The sequence below is a fragment of the Orycteropus afer genome, unplaced genomic scaffold, assembly GCF_000298275.1.
Source record: "Orycteropus afer afer isolate SDZICR_OR568_19922 unplaced genomic scaffold, OryAfe1.0 scaffold00014, whole genome shotgun sequence".
In the NCBI taxonomy this organism is placed as follows: Eukaryota; Metazoa; Chordata; class Mammalia; order Tubulidentata; family Orycteropodidae; genus Orycteropus; species Orycteropus afer.
Window position 1 is genome coordinate 5,660,336 of NW_006921601.1, and position 21,725 is coordinate 5,682,060.

Consider the following 21,725-nt stretch of genomic DNA (forward strand, 5'->3'; position numbering starts at 1 on the left):
GGAATGTTATTCCAACTCTGAGTTCTATACTGAGCAAAATTCCAAAATTCTCAAAAAAGGGCAAAGGTAGAATATAGTCACTTCAAGTATGGAATTATTATTATTATTTTTAATCTACATACCATGCACCTTTTCTCAAGAAGACACTGCAGGATATGCTTTGATACAACAAGGACATAAACTAACAAAAGAGAAAACATGGAATCCACCAAAACAGGGAGGTAGTACAGGGAATCCCAAAGCTGATGGTAAAGCATATGAGAGATGAAGAACCAGCCAAAAGACTCAAGCTCTACCATTGTGGGAGAGAAAAAGTCTCAGAAGAGACTTTTTAAGAAGAAAAATGAATTGACAAGTTACATACTGTACTTGAACATACTTAAAAAGGTTTAGAGTTCTGTCAGAACTCTAAATTGGTAATAGGTACCTAGAAAACTAAAGAAAATATAATCATAACATATTACATGACTCAGGGGCAAATCATATTTTGATACTATAAGGAGACTGGGCAATCTACTTCCATAGAGACACTGCTTCAGAAACCCAAGGAGGGGTCGCTATGATTTGGAATTGATTTGACGGCAGTAAGTTTTTTTTTTTTTTTTTAGTCACAATAACAGAAACACAGAACACTGGTGTAAATTGTGGTAAAAAAATATATTAAGAGTATAGGGGAGAGTATGTATATGAGGGAGTGGGAAAGAGAGCTAAATCCTAATATTCCATAATAGGAAGTCAAAAGCTAACATCTAAAACTGACACATGAAGAAATACCTAAGGCACTTAACTGCTAACCAGAAGGCTAGTGGTTCAAACCCACTAGCCATTACTTGAAAGGAAGTTTGGGAAATCTACTTCTATAGCGATACTGCCTCAGAAACCCAAGGAGGGGTCGCTATGAGTCGGGGCCAACTTGATGGCAGTGAGTTTGGTTTAGTTTGGACCTCAACAACAAAAAGATAAACAACCCAATTAAAAATGGGCAAAGGACATGAACAGACACTTCATCAAAGAAGACATTCAGGCAGCCAACAAATACATGAAGAAACACTCATGATCATTAGCCACTACAGAGATGTAAATCAAATAACTACAATGAGATGCCATTCTCACCCCAGCAATTACAGCACTGATTACAAGAAACAGAAAACAACAAATCCTGGTGAGGTTGTGGGGAGATTGGAACTCTCATACACTGCTGGTGGGAATGTAAAATGGTAAAACCACTGTGGAAAACATATGCAAGGTATGGAGCATCCTTAAAAAATTGGAAATAGAAATGCCATATGATCCAGCAATCCCACTCCTAGGACATGACATGAATAGACATATGCACACCCATGTTCATTACAGCATCATTCACAATAGCAAAAATATGGAAACAACCTAAATGCCCATCAATGGATGAATGGATAAACAAACTGAGTGTATACACACAATGGAATACTACACAACATTAAAGAATAACAAAGAATCCGTGAAACATCTCACAACATGGATGAACCTGGAGGACACTATGCTGAGTGAAATAAGTCAGTCACAAAAGGACAAATGTTATATGAAACCACTATTATAAAAAGCCAAGAAAAGGTTTTCACACAGAAAAACATTCTTTGATGGTAACCAGGAAAGGGAAGAGAAGGGAGGGAAAATTACTAACTAGATGACTGACACTTGTTAACTTTAGTGAAGGGAAGACAATACACAAAATGGGGGAGGTCAGCACAGGATGACCAAGGCAAATGAAGACACTGAGAAGTAAGCAAAATAAAAGGCAACAATGGTAAATACAATTACAGATATAATCCTGTAAGAACAGTAATAACAATCTGAGTGGATACATAGGTAGCTATGTAAACTGAACAGGTGTGAGATGGTATATGGAAGTACAACCATGTGCATATAAAGGTTTGGCAGTGGATATTTCAATGTACATATTGGTATATGCCACAAATATATATATATATATATTAGAATACACAGGGGCCACCATCAGGAAAACTTCTTAGCCATAACCAAACACCTCATGGAATTGAGTTTCTGGGCTTGAAGGCTAGGGACCATAGTCTCAGGAGACATCTAAGTCAATTGGACATCCAAGTCAATCTCTATAAAGACAATGTTCTACATCCTACTTTGGTCAGTAGTTAAAAGCTTGTGAGTGGCCATCTAAGATACAACTATTTGTCTCTTCCTCTCTAGAGCAAATAAGAGTGAAGAAAACCAAAGGGTCAAGGAAACAATTAGCCCAAAGGACTACAGACCATGCAAACCACAACCTCTGCAACCCTTAGCCCACAAGAATTAGATGGTGCCTAGCTACCACTACCAAGAGCCCTGACCAGGATCACAATAGAAAGCCCCGGATAAAGTGAGAAAAAAATGTAATACAAAATTCAAATTCATTAAAAAAAAAAAAAAGACAGACTTATTGGTCTGATAGAGACTGAAGGAACTCCTCAGACTATGGGACACATTTCAAACTTAGAACTGAACCCACTCCTGGAGACCACTGTACAGCCAAACAATAGGCATGATAAAGTGAATAATAACATCCATAGGAATGTACTCCTCAGAACGTTCAATTCTACAAGACCAAAAAGGCTATATTTGCCCAAAAGAAAAATTCCGAAGGTAAGACTGACAGGAAAGCTAAGCGAGTGGAAACAGGGAAGCCTGGGCAGAAGTGGAGAGAGTGCTGCCACATTGAGGGGATTGCATCCAATGTCATGAAATGATCTATGTATACATTGTTGAATGAGAAACTAATTTTTTTGTAAACTTTCACCTAAACCAAAATAAAATATTCCAGAAAGAGAAAGAAATACCTGTGTATACTTCATTTTCCTGAAATATGGAGGGAGGTCAGAAATGGAAACAACCAGTAGAGATGAAAATTGTTGCCTCTGGCAAATGGGATGTTGGGATAAGAAGGAAGGAGGCAAGGAGATGATGTATTTTATTGTCAGCTTAGCTCACCAAACCCAAACCAAACACATTGCCATTGAGTCGGATCTAACTCATAGAGACCCCTCCTTGGGTTTCCAAGGCAGTATCACTATGGAAGTAGATTGCCCAATAGCATTTTAATTTAAGGCAATTAAAAATAATAATTTTTATAAGCCAGAAAAGATCTTAGAGCTGTCACCTGACTGGTTACTGTCTTGGTTCTCTGTTGTTGTTATGTGCCGTCGAGTCGGACCCGACTCATAGCAACCCCTCCTTGGGTTTCCAAGGCAGTATCACTACAGAAGTAGATTGCCCCATCTTCCTTCCGAGGAGTGGCTGGTGGGTTTGAACCACCAGCCTTCTGATTAGCAGTCAAGTGCCTTAGGCACTATGCTACCAGAGCTCCTTCTTGGTTCTCTAGTGCTAAAATAACAGAAATATCACAAGTGGCTGGCTTTAACAAACAGGAATTTATTCTCTTACAGTGTAGGAGGCTAGAAGTCCAAATTCAGAGTGCCAGCTCTAGGGGCTGGGTAAAGGCCCCTCAGCCTTGGGCTTCAGCTCTGCCTCTTATTCCAGGCCCACTGGAGCTGAAGGTGTCTTTTAACTCAGGCAGCTGCTGGCTTCTGAGGCTGACGAACTCAAGGTTGGCAGGTAAAATGGCACAGTCCCAAGATCAGCAGGCACTACAGCAGGTTCAAGTCCAAGAAAAATCCCAAGATCAGCGGGCAACATGGCAGGGCACTGGATGAAGACTTGGCCAAATGCAGGACTCAGACATGCCAAAACACCAAAACTTTCCTCAAAGCTTCTCCATATATTCTGGATGCAGGCCATTCCCTGAAAGCAACTGATTAGCTGCTCACAGCAGATTTTACCACAGAGTTGATTCCAGTCTCATCATGGGGAATAATTGCATCCAGCTCCCCAGTCACTCAAAACCAGGCCCAGCCAAGTTGATACACAACCTTAACTATCACATTACCAATTAATATTCTCACCTGATTATTAAACCCAGCAGCTGTCAAAAGATCCTTTTTGTTTAGGTCAAGCTATACTTTCTCCAGAGGAATAATGTGCCAGAAGACCTATTTGATGCCAACCCACCGCAGTGTAGTAAATTACTTAGTATGGCTTTTCTACCCATAAGTCATTGTAAACTCAGTGGTGGAATGAGCAACTGAGGAGCTCCTGATTGTAAATGTTATCCACCTGGGTTATTTCTGTTGGGTGAGGCACAATGCAATGTTAGGGGAGGTTCACTCTCAGGTGCTTAGAATTCTGTTGTTATGATTGGTTGGTTTGGCCACTCTGCCAAGCTCAAAAGGAGGCCTCCTAGAGGCAGAACTCTCTCTGACTGCTGGCTGAGGAAGACATGCTGCTGAAAGAGACACACACTACTGAAAGAGACATGTGCTGCTGGGAAAGAGACGCAAGAGATACGCGTTGCTGAGTAAGACACCGAGGGACATGCACTGCTGGGGGAGAGACTTGGCTGAGAGACGGTGGGCTGAGAGAGAGACTGAGCATTTTTCCTGAACTTGAATTGTAGCCTGTGGTGCTTCCCTAATAAACCCCATAATCTGTGAGCTCTGTGTGGCCACTGCAGCAAATTATCGAACCCAGGAAAGAGGTGGTGGGTGCTTTGGAAAAACGGTTGGTGAAAGGGCTGGAGGGAGGCAGCATGTCTGGCCTGGCAGTAATAGGCCTTGAGCTATTGATGGTGATTCTGCCTTCCTCTTGTGGGGTTCTAGGAGGTCAGAATATGTGGCCTCCTTGTCCTTTTTGCACCCACCATCACTACTACTCCAGTTGGCAATTAGACCTACTGGCAGACCTTCCACATCCCAGAGACAAATGTCATCCTTCTCCATTCATTTCTTCTACCATTAACTTTGGCTGAGTTTAGAAAAAAAAAAAGAAAGAAAGACAAATTGCCACACTAAGCTAGAGGCTGCCCAAAGTGCCTTTCACGTTATGGTTACTCAGAAGGAACTGACATTCACTGGCTGGCACTAAGTTGCAGGCACTGGGCTCTGGGTATTTTTGCATATTGTTATCTTAATTGAGTTTCCGGGCAGCCTGAAGAGGTAGGTTTCATTATATCCATTTTACAGACCAGGAGATGGAGGCTCAGGGCAGTTTACCCAAGGTCTCACAGCTAGTCAGAGCAGTGCTGGAGGCTAGCCCAGTCATACTGATGGCTCAGTCAGTATGACTTCTGCAATGCCATGGGTCTTGGATGGTGACTGAACCCCGGCACGGCGTGAAGAACAGATGATCTGGTTTGTCAGCAGCTGTTCATCCTGGTCTATCTGGTTTCAGAGTAGATGGCCCACAAGCTCAGGGCTGATGCCATGAATTGGGGAGGGAAGGGGACAATGTCAGTGGCCAGGGCAGGGAGGTGAAGCGCCTACCCATGAGTAGCCTTCGTTTCACCCGTTTATCCCCATCTGCCACTAACGTGGTGTTGCTCTCCATCACCTCCAGAGCAGTGTCCTCTTGCTCTACAAGAAGCAAACGAGCACAGTTCTCAGACGGAATGAGTCAAATGATTCATTTCTGCACAACATGTCTTCTGAAATCCCAGACACAGGAACAATTTAAGATAGGGGACTGACTCTGCTTACTCAACGAAAATGTGTTGTAATTAGGCTCAGAGGGAAACACAGCATGCTAACTGGCCACGTATCCTTAGTAAAGATTAAATACAGAAAAGATATTTTAAGTATCGAAAAGATCAAAAAGACACTAGGGAATGTAAGCTTCAGATTCATTCCAGTTCCATTAGTGCAGGACAGGAAAAAACCTTTGGGCCTGGAAACCTCTAAAATGGATTGCAAGAGATATGCCATCCTAGTCCCTGCTGACTGTAAAGGTTGCTGTGTCATCCCAAACAGCTAGCTCTAGCTTCATGGAGCCCTTCCCCCGTGGGTTGTGCTGTCCTAGTCTCCGGAACATGAGTGTCAGGAGCAGTCTGGTTCCAGAGAGGAGGAAGGGCTTTTCAAGGTTGCACAGGGATAGAGGGACAGAGTAGGTCTCAATCTCAGTCCCTCACCCCCATCCCAGGCTTAGGCCACTCCCATTGCAACACGTGAAGTAGTATGGGGTCTGTCTGGGGTCAAATGCTCCAGAAAGCCCCTGCATCTGGTATTAACACCACTGAGGGTGCCTGCATTCAGGGAGTGGACAGGCTGGGGCAGAATCTCACCCAGTGTGTGGATCACCACTCACCAAGGCAGCTCCGCCCATCTGTGTGCATCTTGTAGTGTGGATGGCAGCTACACTCTGGGCCTGCAGCCGTGTCTTCACAGGAGTGCTGGCACCCGCCATTTCCATGGTTACAGGTCACTGAGAGGAAAATGAATTGGTACATAAAGCACTGAGATTTCCAAAAGTAGGGCTGTATTTGCTCAAGAACTCAGATTTGCTTTCAGCAAGCATTTGAGCACCTTCTATGTGCCAGGCACTGTGCATAAAAGAGAGAAGCCCAACTCAGCCACCATCCTATGTGGAAAACATTCATGTAAACAGATAGTCACAATACATGTTGTAGAAATGTAGAAACATGAGTCTGAACAAGTCATATAGGAAGATGGAGGTGGGAGGGTTAAGGGAGATTTTCACTACTTGAGGGAAATTATATCAAGAGACTCTGGACTAGTGTTTTACTCTTTTAGAGAAGTTTGCATATTAATACAGCTCTACTGGGACTTTGGGGAATGCAGTAGCACTTTAAACAGACAATATTGAATTTGTACATAACCCATCACCGTTGCTGTCATGTCTATTCGGACTCATAGCGACCCTGTAGGACAGAGTAGCACTGCACCATAGAGTTTCAAAGGCAGTAATCTACAGATACAGACTGCCACGTCTTTCCCTGTGGATTGAACCTTTTGGTTAGCAGCCAAGTGCTTAACCACTGCACCACCAAGGGCTCCTTAATTTGTCCACATATGTTAGGATTTCTCTCATTGAGCTCCATATGAATTAGTTTGAAGGGAGGGTAAGCAGAAGAAATGATGACTCTTTGTATATAATTGATGCCATTTTAATCAATAATTATAAAGACTATGTATGAATACACTGAGACAGGCAAAATAAATAAATAATAATACAAAAAAAACCCTACCAATCTGTCTCCTCATCAAACTGTTAGCAGCGGTTACCTCAGGCAAAGGCAAGAGCAAGCAGAAGACTACATGTTTTCTCTATATACGTCTGGATTGTGTGCATTCTTACGTAAGCATGTGTAATTTTTCTCATTTTAAAAAAACTAAAAACATTTGTGATGCAACAAAAATGTTCTGTGATTACAGTTATGTATAAATTGTTTATGCATATGAACAACTAAATAGAAAGATGAAAAAAGTCAAAACACTTGGTTATGTGGTGGGATTCTGAATTTGTTTTGTTTTTTCTTCTTTAAATGTCGTTATAATAGTATTTGAGCAGGGACATCTTGAAAACATTTAAATTTGTAAAAAAATAAACCTTCATGTGTTCTACCTCCACAACTGACCCCTGAAAAACTATAAAATGCTGACTCATAGCTGAGGCTTTGGAGGACCCAGTCCCTCCTCTTCGAGGAAATTTTGTGCCTCTCGCAGAAGTGGCCTCCACTCTGCTCAGCCCACGGGGAGTCCTCCCAGAGAGACTCTCTTTCAGGGGCCCTAAGATCTTGCTCGGGTGGCGTAGTGCCTAAGGCATCTGACTTCTAACCAGAAGGCTGGCGGTTCAAAACCACCAGCCACTCCTTGGAAGGAAGATTGGGCAATCTACTTCCGTAGTGATGTTGTTGCTGTTGTTGTTATGTGCCTTTGAGTCAGACCCAACTCATAGCGACCCCTCCTTGGGTTTCTGAGGCCATATCACTACGGAAGTAGATTGCCCAACCTTCCTTCCGAGGAGTGGTTGGTGGCCTTGGAAACCCAAGGAGGGGTCGCCATGAGTCAGATCTGACTCAACGGCAGTGAGTTTGGTTTTTTTGTTTTGTTTTGTTTAAAATCTTGTTCTGGAGACAGGGGTAGTTCAGAATTCTCTCTTTTCATGAGAGAGACCCAGGTTATATTCCTGGCCAATGGGCTTCATACTCAACTACCCCCCTTCTGTCAGCAGAGGCTCACATGTTGCTTTCATGCTGAACAGGTTTCAGCAGAGCTTCCAGACTAAGATGAACTAGGAAGAAAGGAAAATCAACCATTGAAAACCCTGTGGATTACAACAGGCCAACCCCATTGTGCATGGGTTCACCACGATCCAGGGAATGAATCAACAGCAGCTAAAAACAAGAGCTTGTCAGAGCCTGCCTGTCATTTGAGTGTGGTTGTGCACCAGCCCTGATTGGCAGGCTTCCAGGCTGCACTCTGCTTTGTGATGGAGGCAGTGGAGAGAAGTCACACTGGGGAAACTGTCTCCTCATCTCTTAACCTGTAAGGTCTACTCCCTAGCAAACTGCAGCAGTCTTCTGCCTGTAGCTTTGGGAAGAGTTTCTAAAGAGAAATTCTTAGTGTTTTCTCTGGCACAAATAGTGATTTAGAAATACCTTTCATTGCCAGTTGTTTCCTACTACATTCTATGTTGGCTGTGCAGGCACTTTGTATACCATTTAGTCACCCATTCATTAAACAAATTGATTGGGCATGTGCTATGGTAGACACCAAGAGACTGACAGGTAAAAATAAGACCAGTCTCTGACTTGGAGTTGCTCATGGTGGAGAGTCAGACACATAAACACAAATGTAACCCAGACTGTCATACACTATAATTGAGGAATGAACAAAGTGATGTGAGAGCAAAATACTAAATGGCTGCCCTGTCTGAGGCCATCTGGGAAGGCTTCTGAAGTAGTAGAGCAAGGGATTAAGAGTACATGCTTTAGAGTCAGGTGACCTAGCTTTGAATCTTAATTTGCCAATTATTCCTTGTGTGACCTTGTTGTTTTAACTTCTCTACAATTTCTCAACTGAGAAGTGAAAATAGTAATAAGTTAGCTCATAGGGTGGTGGTTGTGAGGATTCAATGGGATAAGGCACATGCTGGAGACAAACCTTTGCACATAACAAATACTCCAAAAAATGATAACTTATATCCTGCTATCATTGGAATTTAAGAAGGATGATGAAGGTTCAGTAACAGTTCAAGCCAGGAAGTAAGAATGGCTTGGGGAAAGGCTTAGAGGCATGAAAGAATATGGGCTGTTCTTCAAAAGGCAAGGAATTGGGGTTTGAGGAAAGGAGTCAGATGAGGCTTAGAAGATAAGCAGGATCCAAATAGCTTAGAGCCACCAGACAAGAAATCTGACTTTATTCTGTGGGAATAGAGAGCCTGCCCCCCACCATTATCACTACTCCTTAATTTAATTTCCTTCTGATTGGCTTCTTAAAAGAACATCATTTCCCTTCCCTGTGTTCCCCTAGTTCTGCAGTGAACTAAGTGCCCGGTGGAGGTCAGCAGCTCTGCTAGCTGCCTTCCCTGATGCCACTGTGCCATGTGACGGTGTTTCTGATGCCTCTGTGAGAAAACAAGCTGTGGGGCATGCCAGTCTCCAGCATGGGTGTGCACCAGTTCATACTTACAGATGCAGTCTCTCTGGTTCTTGGCCAGCTCAAAACCAGGCCTGCACTCGCAGGCGACGCTGCCCCTCGGGGCCTCCTTGCAGATGTGACTACAGCCATGATCCTTATTCATGCAGCTCAGGCCCTCTGCAAAACAGCAGCATGTGGCAGGTGACCAACTGTGGTCAGAATCCTGAGCCAAGGGGAGCTGCAAGGGGCCAGGGGGTGGGACACAGACCAGCCTGTCTGGGTCTCCATCAACCCCACCTTCTAAAAGGACATGTTATTAACTTATGTGAAATTGGGCAAATACATAGAGATAAACATGTATTAGTGGTTATAAGAGGCTGGGGGAGAGAGGAATGGGGCATTACTGCTTAAGGAGTACTAAGCTTCTGTTTGGAGAGATAAAGAACTTTTGGAAATGGATAGTGGTTAAAACAGCAAATTTTTGTCATATATATTTTATTACAGTACGATTAGATTGATGGACTGATTTGAGATTTTTTTTTTAAGAAAATAAGAATATGTCATTAAAATCATATTAGAGCTGATCATTTAACAGAAGATTGAAAAATTTCTTATGTCATCCACGAGATACGATGTCTCCACTCTCCTAAAGAGGTGGGAACCTGCCCAATAAATTGAAAAGAAAGCTCCCCCCAGGAACCCTCTGTTGAGTGAGGGATCAAAATCTGCCAAGCCCAGAAAGCAGTGCTCAGCCTGTCATCTCTGCCATGTTATTACCCATTAGCTGATCAAGAACGCAAGGGGCAAAGGAGAATTCCCCCTAAGAATACTTGCAGATAGATTGGTGAAGATGCCCAACTTTTCACATACCCTTGAAGACAATTTTCAAAAATTTCAATCTCCTCTCCACCACCAGATCCATACTTTGGAGGTGAGTGTGACTACCGCATGTTGACATTACCACACCATGTTGACATTACCACACCGACACCTGCCCAGGGACCTCTTTTATGTGACCCACCCTCAGTCCCTTATCTCCTCCCTCAGCAGGCTCAGGACATAAGCCTCTGACAGACAGCATCGTAGAAGCAACAAAGAGAGTAGAAAGAGAGACTCATACATGTAGTTTCTTTCAGCTGCTATATAATTTTTTTTAGGTATAAGTTTCCATTAGTCCTAATTTTGTCGTAGTGGTGGCAGGAAGAGAGATTATTTTCCTGGATGGTTTAACATGTAGCTAAATGATGAGGCCATTACCCATCTGTCAGTTTGTCACACTGTGGTGGCTTAAATGTTGCCATGATGCTAGAAGCTATGCCACCAGTATTTCAAAGGAGGCTTACCCATGGTGGACAGGTTTCAGTGGGGCTCCTGGACTAAAACAAACTGGGAAGAAAGGCCTGGCAATCTACTTCTGAAAATTAGTCAATAAAAATCCTATGGATCATGATAAAATAGTGTTAAGTAAGATAGTGAAGGGCTGGGGAATGCTTTCTTCTGCTGCATGTGGGGTTGCCATGAGTCGGAGCCAACTCGATGGCATCTGGTACCAATAACAAATGATGGGGAGATAGCAAGGGAAACACCTATACAGTTCACCAGCATCATGGCCCATCTCAAAACCAATGCTTTGAGACCTTGCTACCTGCCAGTACACCCAAAAGTATTCCCAAAACTTGTGCTTGGTTTGCTCTGCATTATTAAGTACCTGTTCATATGTCGCTTCTTCACATTTGTGCAATGCAACTCTAAAACATCACTGAGAGCAGGGGCACTGTTCTCACTGGCTCTCTACTAACAAGACACCTTCTAATAATGGATACAGGCCTGGTTTAAACAGAAGTACAAAAAGTTTTCATTCAACTTCTCTAGAATCCAACCCTGTTCTATACTGTGCCCTGAAACTTTAGCCAAGAGGTGCTAAGCAGGTCAAAAGTCTCCTCTTTCCAATTCTCACCACAGAGCTGCCTCTCTATGCTTAATTGGAACAATTATTTTAATACAAGCAGATACTATCTGTACTAGTTAAGGTTGCATGTCAACTTGGCTGGGCCTGATTGAGTGGCTGGGCAGCTGGTAATAGTTATTCCCCATGATGAGACTAGCAATCATCTCCATGGTGGGATCTACCACAAGCAGCTGAGTAGCTGCTTTGGGTATGTGGTCTGCTTCTCATATATAAGCAGCAGCTTTGGGACTGGTATCCAGCTTATAGCACATTTGAACCCTGCATGTAGTCAAGTCATTGCTCAGCAGCCTGCCATGCTCTGCTGATCTTGGAACTTTCAATGGACTTGAATTAGTGGCTTGCTGTGTTGTTTGGTAATATCAGGACTGTGCCTTGTTACTTGTCGACCTTGAGTTTGTCAGCCTCAGCAGCCGGCAGCTGTTTGAGTAAAGAAAAGCCTCCAGCTTCAGTGGACTGGGAGCTCTGGTGGCATAGTGCCTAAGGTACTTGATTGCTAATCAGAAAGCTGACAGTTCAAACCCACCAGCTGTTCCTCGGAAGGAAGGTTGGGTAACCTACTTCCGTAGTGTACCGCCTCAGAAACCCAAGGAGAGGTCACTATGAGTCAGATCTGACTCAACAGCAGTGAGTTTTTATTTTTTTTCCCAGTGGGCTGCGAGGAGGCAAAGCTGAAGTCCAAGGTTGAGGGGCTTTCACACAGCCCCTAGAGCCTGGCACTTTGAACTCCAACTTAAAGCAAGCCTCCAAACTATAAGAGAATAAACTCCTGTTTGTTAAAGCCATCCCACCTGTGGTATTTTCTGTTAGAGTAATGCAAAGGTAACCAATACAACACCCGTATTTGAAAAGATAGATAATACAGTTCATGCTCTTAAGTCTCCTTAAACCCATCTTGTTTTTTATTTGACAGTTTGCACATCAGCTCTCAATCTGCTGGATGTTTCTGGGATCCATTCAACCTTGCCAAGGGCTGCTGCCAATTAACACAGAATGAGGCGTCCATTGAATTGATGGAAAGTTCTCCCTTTGCCCTGACTGGTTATCCTGAAAACTTTATTTGCTCTCCAGGACCAGGATGGCACGAGGAGGTGGAAGCTGCATCCAGAAGCAGGGTCCTGTCCTCCTGAGAAGGCCCAGCAAGCACTGTGTTTGCCCTTGGGTCAGCAGAGTACTTGAAATAACAGGTCTGGGGAGCACCCAGGGGTAAATTTAAGAGTGTCCAAGAAAAGGCGGGACAGTGACCGGAAACCACACTCCCCAACTTTTTCAGTTTTTTCTTTTTTCTCTACTCTGTTTACATGTCTGTTAAGACATTTGAAAAGTGACCTTTATTGCCTCAGAGCAATTCACTGACAGAAGAAATATTTCCTCAGAACTGACCCTGTGCCAGATGCTGTGGAGATACAAAAGACGTTGCCCCTTGAAGTCACATCACATCAAGCTAGACATAAAATTACCAGAAGGCTTACATGGCTTCAGAAATGCAGATGCTTTTTCAAGAGGTGACTCTGAAGCTTTTCAGAGTACTCTGACTTGAGCAAAGCCACTGCTAGAGGAGACAGATGATCTGGTCCAAACCTGGACGCCCAGCAGTGGTCCTAGATGTCCCCAGAGCTTGGCCTGGCAATCACATTTAGGGTAGTTAGTTGACCAAGAGGGAAAGAGTTTGGGAACATGTGAAACACCCCATTGTGGTGCTCCGCACGCTCAGGGATCCACTGAAGAACATTTCTGAAGCCAAATTAAAATGTGCCTGAGAACAGGTCAAGAAACATTCCATGAAGTGTAAAAAGGGCCTGCTGAAAGACAGCCCCTTCCTCACTACCCTGACACCTTCCTCACTACTCTGAAAAGGCAGCAGCACAACCATCCAAAAATATTCTCAGAGCAGACAAAACAAGAGAGGAATGCTCATTTTGAGAGCCTGAGCACCCATGAATAGGAACAAAGGCAGGCTGGGGGTGATGTGTCTCTCCCCAGCCTACCCCATTATATGGGTGAAAACACACAGTCTCTTTATCAGAGCTTTGGGATCTCTAAGGACCCAAGAAAGAAAAGTCAATAGCCTTTGCTCTCCCTCAGAATCAGCGATCACAATTCTTTAGACTGAAGAACATTTAGTAAGTAATTATTAAAAACAACAACAGCAACACTAGAACACACTATTCCATCTTTGAAACATTTTTAGGGAATTAATCATGGGTTTTAAAGTCTATTTTAATACAATTTCTAAGGTTTTAATATGCAAATCAAGGCAGAAATCCTAGCGGAACAGTACCTACAGGTTGTTCTCTTTGAAGAGTTGAAACTCTAGACTGGAAGGTCTCAGTTACAAGCAGCTATAATCTGTTGACTGGCCACTATGGATTTACCAAGCAATCAGACTGAAATGCAACAGAAAATCAGAGAGCACTTCCAGACCACAACTCGGATTCTTGGATTCTGGTCTTAGTTCCAGACAAATACATTCATTGTAAATACCCTTCAGGGGATCCAAGAATGTCTGAATTGTAGAAAACAGTTTGCAGAAAGGAACTGCTTTTCTATTTACTTCTGTGATGGGAGTCTTATGGTCTGTCGCTGTACTCAGTCCAGGGGGCTTGCAGGAGGGGAGAAGTGCAGGGATAATAGATGATCATATGCACTACAAGCTGCTTTGGGAGCTGGTGGAATCAATTCTGGGGGTGTTCAAGCAGTGGCTTTAGCTGTGAGCTCCCACCTTCTTCCCCAGCCACCTAAAGAGAAAGTCAGAGTGATTTCTCAGGAAGCAGCTGTGAGCCACCAAAACAGGAGATAACCTGTGTGTGACTCAGATCCCCTCTGAACTGATGGCATCTTAATTTCATTCCCACGGTGAGTTCTGCCTGCTCCGGGCAAGACTAGAATCTACAGAACCTGGCGGGAAAATGAAACTCAACTGCTATTTGCTCTATCAAAAGCCATGCCAGGCATGAGATAAAAAATCGCCCGATTAGAGCCAGTGTGTAGGACTCTCCTGCCCCAAACACTAAGAACGAACAGACTCACAGGTGATATGAAGCATCAAACCCACTGGCCCCTGGTGTTTTCTCTGGTAATGCTTCTTAGTACCCAAACAGGTATTCTGGGCAAAGTGTAAGGTATAAACCACCATTCTGGGAATACCAAACCAAACTGAACCCACTGCCATCTAGTCAATTCTGATTCATAGTGACCCCCATTGGTTTTCCGAGGCGGTAAATCCACAGAAGCAGATTTCCTCATTTTCCTTCCTCAGAGTGGCTGGTGGGTTTGAACCACCAACCTTCTTGGTTAGCCGTCAAATGCCTACTGCACCACCAGAGCTCCTTATTCTGGCAATAAAGGAGAAAAAAATCTCTTCCATGAAGAAACACTTGCAAAAATACTAAAACCATAATTAAAACAATACATCTACAAATTCATGATTAAAAACCAGAAGAACTTAAAATCATTTCATTGTTAAGTTATGAAAATGAACAAGTAACACAAACCAAAAGGAATTAATATTCTTGGATTTAAGACACTTCCCCTAAAACCAGGTAGATGCAACCTCGGGAGAAACGCAGACACCAAAATGTGGTTCCTTGGCTTAACAAGAGCAGAGAAGAATTAAAAGGAAGACATTCAGTTAAAAATGGATGCTTGGTCACATGTACTTAGTGTCTCACCTTCCCAAGAAGCCATTAAAATATTAGAGGAATAGAAGTCTAAGCTCAAAGCAGGAAAAGAATGAAAGGGAGGCCAGCAGAAGAGTTTTCAGCAAATATATGGAGGAATGATTAAATGATGACTTGGGGTGAAGGAAGCCACAGTAAAGACAGCCCAAGTCCAAGGAGGGAGTCCATCAGCCCCACAGACCCTAAAGGCTCTGAGCTGTAAAATGCAAAGCACAGGGAAGGGCCAGATCTAGCATGGGGTTAAAAACAAAGCAATTTCAAGTGTCTTTAGGGAGGATCCAGCCCCCTCCCTACCCACACAGAGCAAGGAGCAGGCTCATACTGGTGCTGTGGTTCCAGCACCTTTTTGGAAAATTTGGCACGCCACTCTTGTATTTCTCCTGAGACATCTATTCATGTTTGAAATGTTCTCTATTTAAAGATTAGAATCAAAGAAAGTGAAATTTGAAGGGACCTCAGAGCTCACCAATCCAACCCGACTGATTTTCCAGGTGGAGAAGTTGAAGCAAAAATATCTCACCTAGAGTTACCCAGTAGCAGAGTTTGAACTAGTCCTCAAGCCTCCAGAACTTTCTATATCCCAAGCTTCCCCCTAAGTTTGCTGTTGGGGGCGGGGAGGAGGTCTGAGATGTCGCCCTGTCCCTGCCCACAGCAGGGCTGAGGTACCTTCTGAACGGTGAATGCACGTGTGCTGGTTGTCACTCAGGAAAAACCCCTCCTTGCAGCGGCACTCGTAGCTCCCCATGACGTTGACACAGGTGTGCTGGCAGCCACCATTGTTCTCCAGGCACTCGTCCACATCTGAGGGGGGAAAAGGATCAGACTTTGCTCTTGTGACAATTTAAACACCTCACCCAGCTCGATAGCTAGGAGGGCTGGGGGGCGGGGCTCCTTCTAAGCAGAGATGAGGTCCCCTCTTCTGGCCTTTGCATCACAGAAGCTCTCAGAGTCCCAGCCCATTAGGCCCGCAGAAGATGAATGCAGCCTTCATGGGACTGGGGCTCACTTAGCTAGGCACTCCACACACATACAAGAGGACCAGCTCAGTTAATATTTACTGAACACCTTCTCCTGCCAAAACACTGTGCAAGAGGAGACAGTGAAATACAGATGAGTAAGATAAAATTCCTTCCTTCTAGGACCATGCCCTTCAGTAGAGGGAGAGACAAATATACAAATAATTATGAGATAAGAGAAAAGGTGGCACAAAAGAAACAGGTCACATCTGGTTGTGGGGTATCAGGATGGGTTTTATGGAAAAGCTGGTGAAAGACAGGCTCTCCAGGATTTCTTCAATTATAAATCAGGAGAAAGGATTCCAGGCAGAAGACACAGTGTGAGCTGGGAAGCACAGAGGCTGTATATTCAGATAACAGTGAGTCATTCAATTTGGCTGGAGCACAAGGTACATGTAGGGAAATAATAGGAGATAAAGTTGGGAAGATAGATTAGGGTCACACTGCAGAAGACCTTGAATACCAGGCAAAGAAGTTTCTACTTAATTTGGAAGGCAGTTGGAAACCACCAGAGCAGAAGAGGATATGCTCAGACTTTCGCTTTGGGGAAAATAAGGTGGCAACTGAGGGTAGGAAATAAGGAAAGGGAAGAAATCAAAAACCTGGGAGTCCCGATTCACACAGGTGCCTGAAATAGCTAAAGCTGGAGCTGATGGAGGCCTGGCCCAGGGCCTGGTAATGGGATTGGAGCCTGGTAGTAGTGGGATTGCCCATGAGAGACAAGATAGAAAAGGCATGGTGGTATCGTGTCTACAGGGCATGAAGCCTTGTGAGCTGCGAGGTGGGGCATTGTAGAGCACCGGAAGCTGACACTGAAAACTTCTGGCTGAGAAACAGAAGGGAGAGTGGCACTAGGTACGGAAGCGGGGTGGAGACATGGTTGGCCCCAACAGGAAAGGAAGCTGATATTCCAGGGGCAGCAGGAGATCTGAGGCAGTTGGCTGGAAGAGAATCTGATCTTGTGAGTACAGCTTTGAAAATAACTGACTTATAGTTGTCTGATAAAGTGGTAGATGTAGATGAGATAGCCAAAGACAGGAATATGGAAAGGTGGAGAAAGGGAACAGGGAGGAGACAGACACCCAGAGGTAGCATTCTGGAAATGCCTATGCCCCAGGAGCTGAAGCCTCAGAGGAGGAGCTGTCAGAAAAGCAAGGAGGGAGGAAACTTTCCCTGACCTGCCTCCTACTATGACTCCAAGGCTAGCTTAGGATACCTTCCACTGTGTCCTATAATACCTGTGCACACTTACCTCATTGCATTCTCAAAATCTTATCCATCTCCACTAGATTGCAAACTCCTTGAGGTCAGACTTTTGTTTTATTTAGCCCAGTCCTGGCACATAGCAGCTGCTCACTAAATGAAGGAACAAGGAAGCAGGAGAACATGGCATCACTAGAGCCAAAGAAGAGGAAACTTCCAGTAAAGTCTCAGATATGGCAAGGGCTCAAGGAGAAGGCTGCAAGGAAAGCAAGTTATTTTCTCCAGGCTAATTTCTCATGCTCCTATCACTAGCCCTGGGCACATCTGGAACAAACATATGCACATTTAAATATCTGTTATCTGGTTTCAAGCTTCAGATCTTACAGTCATCTGTCCTCCCACACTACCAAGCAGATGCCTAACTAAACTGATGGGACTCAAGCCATGCCCTGAAGTCTAACAAACTTGCCCTTCTCTGTGCCAAGGGGTAAAGGAAGCACATTCCTAAGCATGAGCCAGGCTGGAGCACACCGGGCCTAGGTGTTCCACAGTGAGGACAGGAGAGGTCTGCTTCCGGAACACCAGTCTGGACTGGTTTTGAGTAAAGGCATGGTCCCCTCTGAGCTGACATACCTCCACTCCCTATCTCACCCCCCATCCCTTTTCTCCAAAGAATCAGAAACATGTCATAAAGCTGGGTGGTACACCATGATTGGATAAATAAAAACAAGTGTGGTATGTGTGTGTTTACATGCACAAATATAGTTCACTAGGCTAGATGAAAGGAGCTCTGGTGGTGAAGTGGTTAAAGCATTTGGCTGCTAACCAAAAGATCAGCGGTTTGAACCCACCAGCTGCTCTGTGGGAAAAAAGATGAGGCAGTCTGGTTCCATAAAGATTTCCAGCCTTGAAGATACCATGAGGCAGTTCTACTCTGTCCGATAGGGTGGCTATGAGTTGGAATGGGTTTGGGTTTAGGCTGGATGAGTTTCTCCAGACTATGAAACAGTGATTCTCAACCCTGGTTCCACCTTAGAATCCTGTTGTCTAACCCCACCTTCAGAGATACTGACAAAACCAGTCTTGGATGAGACCTAGGTAATGGTATATTTTTAAAACTTCATGGCCTAAGCTGCTCCTTCACAGATGATTCCAGAACGTGGCCAGGGTTGAAGACTCCACTGTAAAGCCGAATAACTGTGATGCACTCCCAGACACTCAATACATAGACACTGCATTCAGGTGGGATAAGCTGCATGGAAGAGTTGCATTTGGTTTTTCAGGATCATAGGCAGTCAGGATCTCAGTGCACTCTGGGTTTAGGGCCAGAGCCAAATGGTGTTTGTACTCTGTATATTCTGGCTAGTGGGTGGTTAGGGGGCCAGAGAGAAGCTAAGGGTCATCTCAGAGAACACAGGAAATGCCACTCCTGAGGAGTGTTTGGCTCAGAGTTCCTTTCTTGTCACAAAATGCTGCAGCCCTTGCACATCTGAATGGCAGAGAAGACTACGTGTGCTGGTCCTGAACTTCTCAATGTACCACTTTATTTTCTCATGCTTTCCTTTTCAGACATATTCAGTAGATGCTCAGGTTCTCTCTATGAGGCAGGGAAGAAGGCTCAGGGATCCTTAGGTACAAAGTCCACAAAGGAGCCCCAAGGAGGGGAATAGAGATACTCTGCTGAAGTATCTGTGTTATTCTGGCCTCAGGATTTCTGAGCAGGCTTTGACCCAGAGCCACCCTACTCAGCCTTAGCCCAGGTCCTTCTTAACCCCTAGATGGTTCAGCTCCTGCTCTTAGGAAGCTCACAGTTTCTCTCCCAGGGCTATGGTCCTCTCACCAGGCTGTGGATTAGAGCACAGGAGCAGTGGCTGGTCTGCCCTCAGACACAAATCCTCAAAATACCACTGTTGGCACATAAAAGGGGAAGGGGAGATTTCCTCTGAAGATGGTAAAAACATACTGTATGCCTCCCAACAAACCAGACACTGAAAGTGCTTTCATTTTTCTGAGTTTTAAATGAATCTTAATTTGTTTCCTGTTCTCAAAATTCTTCTCCAATGTGTCTCTTGGTGGTACTGACTGCTTAGGAAGTCTACAGGGGGGTCATTGAACTCCAAGCTCTCAATCAGATCTTACTGACTCAGCTGCAGGCTTGGAAGGCCAAGTGGTCTATGCACCCAAAGACTGACTTCTCACACAGAGCAGGAAGGGACAGAGTCTACACCCAGATGGTATTCCATCTGGGATAAAGGTTATATACGGGTACAGTTCAAAAGGAAATACTCCCTGCTTGGGATATGACAGTACTGCCTCATCACCCAAAACACCAAGTTCTGCCTGGACATATACAGTGCCTTTTATGCTGATCTCCAAGCATTTGATCAAGTGGTTATTTCTATGCACCCTAAGGGGACATCTGAATAACTATCCGCACAGAGCCAGAGCATGGCCCAAGTTGCTCCTATGTCTGCTACGTGGATATCAGCAGATCAACTGCAGGAAGGGTCATCAGTATCCTCTGACATGGGAGGCCAGGTTTCTCCCATGTGGTCTTCTTATACAACCAACATAAGCAGCACTGGGATGTAAACAGACCTGCCTGCCAAGTGTGCTGCATCCTCTAACACCATTCAACATTCAATGCCATCCAAATTGCTCACTATTTCTAAGTTCTGTTTTATTCCTGGCACAAAGAACCAATGTAAAGAACAAATTTTGCTGTCCTTAACTCAGTAAGTGAAATGCCAGCAGATGTTTCTATTTTGTGGAATACTAGAAAGATATTAGGAGCTCTGGTAGCATAGTGGCTAAAGCACTTGACTGCTAACCAGAAGGCTGGTGGTTCAAACCCACCAGCCACTCCTCGGAAGGAAGGTTGGGCAATCCTACTTCCGTAGTGATACTGCCTCAGAAACCCAAGGAGGGGTTGCTATGAGTCGGGGCCAACTCGACGGCACATAACAACAACAACAACAGAAAGATATTAATGGAAAGTTCCTGTTTGTCTTTTCTCTCTCTTTAAACCAAACTAAAAAGAAGATGAGGTCTACCTGGCTGAAACCCAACCACACATTTGGAATCTTTCAGGACAAGGAGCTCTACCTAATTCTAGAATAGGGATGCTTACAGAACTTAAAAAAAAAAAAAAATGGTTACAAGTAAGGATCTTTTTAATATAAAACCAATATTCTTAAAAGTGACAAATCAATGCTAGAAAATCAATAAATAATAATGACTCTATATATCCATCTCCTTAGACAAATGGAGGATTTATATTATGACTCATCACATAAAAACTAAAAACATTTTTTCTGATTTTCTATCAGGAGTCTGATTTCTTGGGGAGGAGAAAACACAAATCCCTATTCTCCATTCTGTCTTAATGAGTCTGTTTTCATCCAAGGAGAGAAAAGGGTGAGACACTGGAAGATGTGTAAAGGAGAACCACCATTTCCAAACGTTTTCCTTACCAAGACAATTGTGACCATCATGAGCCAACATGAAGCCATCAAAACAAGTGCAGCGATAGTTGCCTGGAATATTCAAACAGTCATGGACACACCCTCCGTTGAGTTCATTTTCACATTCATCAACGTCTGAGGAAAAAAACAGAAGTAATCAGACAAGTGCCCAATCTTTGATACGGAGATAAGGTCACCAGGGGTACTCCTGAATTGGCATTATATTTGACATTCACTTCTCCAACATCTCACTTGTTGAATTTTTCTGTAGAGCAAAGCTCCCAGAAATTCCACTCTTAAAGCTAGGTTTCAGGTTACGCAAATCACATGCTGCAATAATTCTCCCAAATAAAACAGATCATTTCCACCAAGTAAGTTTCAGTTCTCATGAAAGAGAAATAAGAAATACAGCTGTTTACAGAAAATAATGGGGAAAAGACAGAAACAGATAATTTAAAATAGTAAAATAAAAGAGGCCCTTAAACATTAAAAAAAAAAAAAAGGATGAAACATGTTTTTAATCAGAGAAATGCAATTTAAAACAATATTGTGATACTTACCAGACCAGCAAAAATTAAAAAGCATGACAAAGCCTTCTTCTGTCAAGGCTTGGGGAAACAGGTACTGGGCACACAAATTGGTACAACACTTCTAGAGAGAAATTTGGTAACATCTAACAAAATTACATATGTATTTACCTTTTAACCAGCCATCCCACTTCTAGGAATCTACTTGGAAGATAAATCTCCAAAACAGAAAAACACATATGCAACAAGATTATTCACCACATTACTTATAATTGTAAAATACTGGAAACAACTTAAATACTCCAACATAGGAAAGTGGTAGAATGAACATCTATTCCGTCTACTTAATGAAGTACTATGAAACTGTGAAAATGAATGAAAAAAAAAAAA

At 43.6% G+C, this 21,725-nt stretch overlaps 1 protein-coding gene across 1 annotated transcript in view; it reads right to left on the bottom strand.

Annotated features, from left to right (window-relative positions):
* The window catches only part of SCUBE2 (signal peptide, CUB domain and EGF like domain containing 2), a 101,815-nt gene that overhangs the window by 66,881 nt on the left and 13,209 nt on the right, over positions 1–21,725 (bottom strand). The window contains exons 3-7 of the mRNA XM_042782838.1: positions 20,818–20,943; positions 15,792–15,926; positions 9,531–9,656; positions 6,184–6,300; positions 5,367–5,456 (exon numbers count right to left, since the gene is read on the bottom strand). Of these exons, the coding sequence (XP_042638772.1) occupies positions 5,367–5,456; positions 6,184–6,300; positions 9,531–9,656; positions 15,792–15,926; positions 20,818–20,943 (594 nt within the window). The remainder of the gene's footprint in view (positions 1–5,366; positions 5,457–6,183; positions 6,301–9,530; positions 9,657–15,791; positions 15,927–20,817; positions 20,944–21,725) is intronic.